The following is a 2,741-nucleotide window of genomic DNA, read 5'->3' as shown; positions in this document are numbered from 1 at the left end:
GCTCTCTGTATCTGGAGGGGTGTATGCTCACCAGGAAGCAGGCTCTGATTCCCCTGGACATTAGAAAATGGAGCAGCCTCTCCACACTCCACACTCATCCAAACCCAAGTTTCCTGTGGCTTCACAGTCTGTGCTTGGGTAGTAGCCTTGTGGTTTAGATGAGGTAGGTGCATTGCACTGATGAGAAAACTGAAGGCCGGAGAGGGGTGAGACTTTCCCAGGGTCACATAGCTCTCTCCTCTCAGACACCAGAGCTTCTCCAGCCCCTCACCCAAAGGTAGGAAACTTGAGGAAGGGTGGCTGGAATGAAGGTCTTCAGATCCAGGTCATGAGGTATTTATGGAAAGGGACAGGGGATGGGGAAGAGCATGAGAAAAGAAAGACCTACTCCCCCAGGGGGGCTACCAGATGAGGCCAGGGCCCCTGGGACCTCAGGAAGCAAACCCAGACCCTTGTCCCCCACTGCTGGGCTGGGTACAGGGATGAGGGTTTCATGGGGGGTGTTGGATAGAGCTGGGGCAGGGAAAGCTTCCAAGACAAGGTGGCATGTCAGCCAGGTCCCGGGGGAGGGAACCCCACCCCGGAAACAGCAGATTTAGTGGGCAGAGCACCATGCTTCCCCATGCCAGACCTGGATACCGCAGCCTGGGCCTCCCTTGGCCCCACCCTGGCTGAGGGAGGCCGAAGGGGCAGCTGAGCCCTGGGCGACTGGGAGGAAAGGAGAAGGCGAGGAGGGGATCCCAGGTGGGGGCTGTGGGAATTGTCAGGCTCTGCCTGGAAGGCCCCACTATTGAAAAATGGATTATCCGACACCCAGATTAATGGACTTTCATTTTGCTAAACATCTGTCACCGTTAGTGCTGGCGAGTGAGCGTGAAATGAGCTTTGACTGTGCTGCCACTGTCGTGTTGCCCTGGATGCCGTGGCTCCCGTGCCAATGGGCTGCTCTGCACAGGGTGGCATGTGGAAGGGGGCACCCACTGGATGTGGGGCCTGCTTGAGGGGCTGTGGCATGGCCAATGGGCAATACTCAATGCACCAACAGGTGTTCATCTCGCTCCCAGCCCTGTGCAGGGGGCTGCACCTGAGGAGGGTCAGCTGTAGTCCCATCGGCGCCCCTTCTCAGAGGTGCCTCCTCCAAACAACACAGAACTGTAGGAAACACTTCTATGCACTTTCTATGTGCCAGACATGGTTTTACATACTTTTACAATTTATTAGTCTTTTCATCCTCGCAACAGTCCTTTGAGGTAAGTATAATAGTATAATTATCATGCCAGTGTTATATGTGAGGAAACTGAGGCACAAGGGTGGGACCTGTCCAAGATCACATAGCTAGAAGTGGTGGACTCAGGATTTGGGTCCAAGAGTTCTGGTCTAAAGTCCCAGCTCTGTATCCTGGCTCCTTTTTGCTGAAGCCAACGGGACACAGGATGGACCCCCGAGTCTGTCCCTGCTGTGTTTGCCTCTGGGGTGGGCATAAGGGTCAGGGCCCAGGAGGCCAGGGCGGAGCCTTCTCTGACTCCTCTGCTGGCCTGCTCCCAGCTGTACATCCAGACGACAACGCTGACGGTCTCAGTGAGTCTGAGTGCCTCGGTGTCCCTGGGGATGCTCTACATGCCTAAGGTCTACATCATCCTCTTCCATCCGGAGCAGAACGTGCCCAAGCGCAAGCGCAGTCTCAAAGCCGTCGTCACTGCTGCCACCATGTCCAACAAGTTCACGCAAAAGGGCAACCTTCGGCCCAACGGTGAGGCCAAGTCTGAGCTTTGCGAGAACCTGGAGGCCCCAGGTGAGTGCCTGCCCCCGCCCCTCTCCCTCTGGGCCCACCCAGGCCCCATACCTTTCTGGGGGAGGGCTATTCTCTACCCCCACCCCTAGCCAGGTCCTGTTGGGGTCCTGGGAGAACCCTAAGGCTGCAGGTTAGTGCCCTGCCGCCCCGCCTGCCAGTCTTCCAGGTGCCCCCTGCCAAGCCTGCCCTAACCACAACCTTCCAGAGATCTCTGTCTTGACTAGGGGGAGGCCATGCACCCACGTGAGACCCGGGGATTTCTCTGCCTTGGTGCCCATATCTGGGCCTGTGACCTTTCAATCCCTATGGGAGAAGTGGTAGTCTAGAAGCTCTCAACCTGGGAGCAGTGGCCTTGGCACCAGCCCAGACACCCCCTAGCAGGACCCTAGAGATGGGGACTGAGGACATGGGCCCCAGATGGATATGTGAGCGGTGGGGTGGGGTGGAGAGCCTCCAGAGGCTGCAGTTCTCTGGTAGCAGGGTGGTCCCAAGGGGTTGTCCAAAGAGACCTCAGCTGTAGAGGGTCATTCTTTGAAGGGGACAAGGGAAGGAAGGAGGTAAGGAACTTGACATCTGAGGGACAGTCCCAAGGTCTTGGCCTGGGCAGGACAGAGCCCTCAGAAGTATAAGGCATATGCGTGGGAGGGTGCAGGGCCGCCATCTTTGACAACTTCCCTGGAGCCAGCCCTCTGTGTGAGGAAAAGAGATAGGAGAGAAAGGCAGGTCATGTGAGGGACAGATTAGACCTCAGGGGACCAGAAATAGTGGTGACCATTTCCTGGACCCTGTGTGCCACACCTATCAGGTACCAGTTTTCATTCTCATAGCAACCTTGAAAGGTGAATATTTTTGTCATCTGCATAACACAGAGGAAGAAAAGGAAGCTCAGAAAGGGGAGGGACTCACCCAGGTCACACAGCCAGCAGGTGGCAGGGCCAGACCTGACCTC

General features: G+C 56.6%; 1 protein-coding gene across 2 annotated transcripts in view; it reads left to right on the top strand.

Annotated features, from left to right (window-relative positions):
* The window catches only part of GRM4 (glutamate metabotropic receptor 4), a 115,116-nt gene that overhangs the window by 102,727 nt on the left and 9,648 nt on the right, over positions 1–2,741 (top strand). For both annotated transcript variants that reach the window (XM_011373483.2, XM_011373484.2), the window contains one exon: positions 1,546–1,792. In XM_011373483.2, coding sequence (XP_011371785.1) covers positions 1,546–1,792 — 247 coding nt within the window. The remainder of the gene's footprint in view (positions 1–1,545; positions 1,793–2,741) is intronic.

This window comes from Pteropus vampyrus, unplaced genomic scaffold (assembly GCF_000151845.1).
Source record: "Pteropus vampyrus isolate Shadow unplaced genomic scaffold, Pvam_2.0 Scaffold225, whole genome shotgun sequence".
In the NCBI taxonomy this organism is placed as follows: domain Eukaryota; kingdom Metazoa; phylum Chordata; class Mammalia; order Chiroptera; family Pteropodidae; genus Pteropus; species Pteropus vampyrus.
Note: the sequence above shows the minus strand (reverse complement) of the source record. Positions and strands in the feature narration are given on the sequence as shown.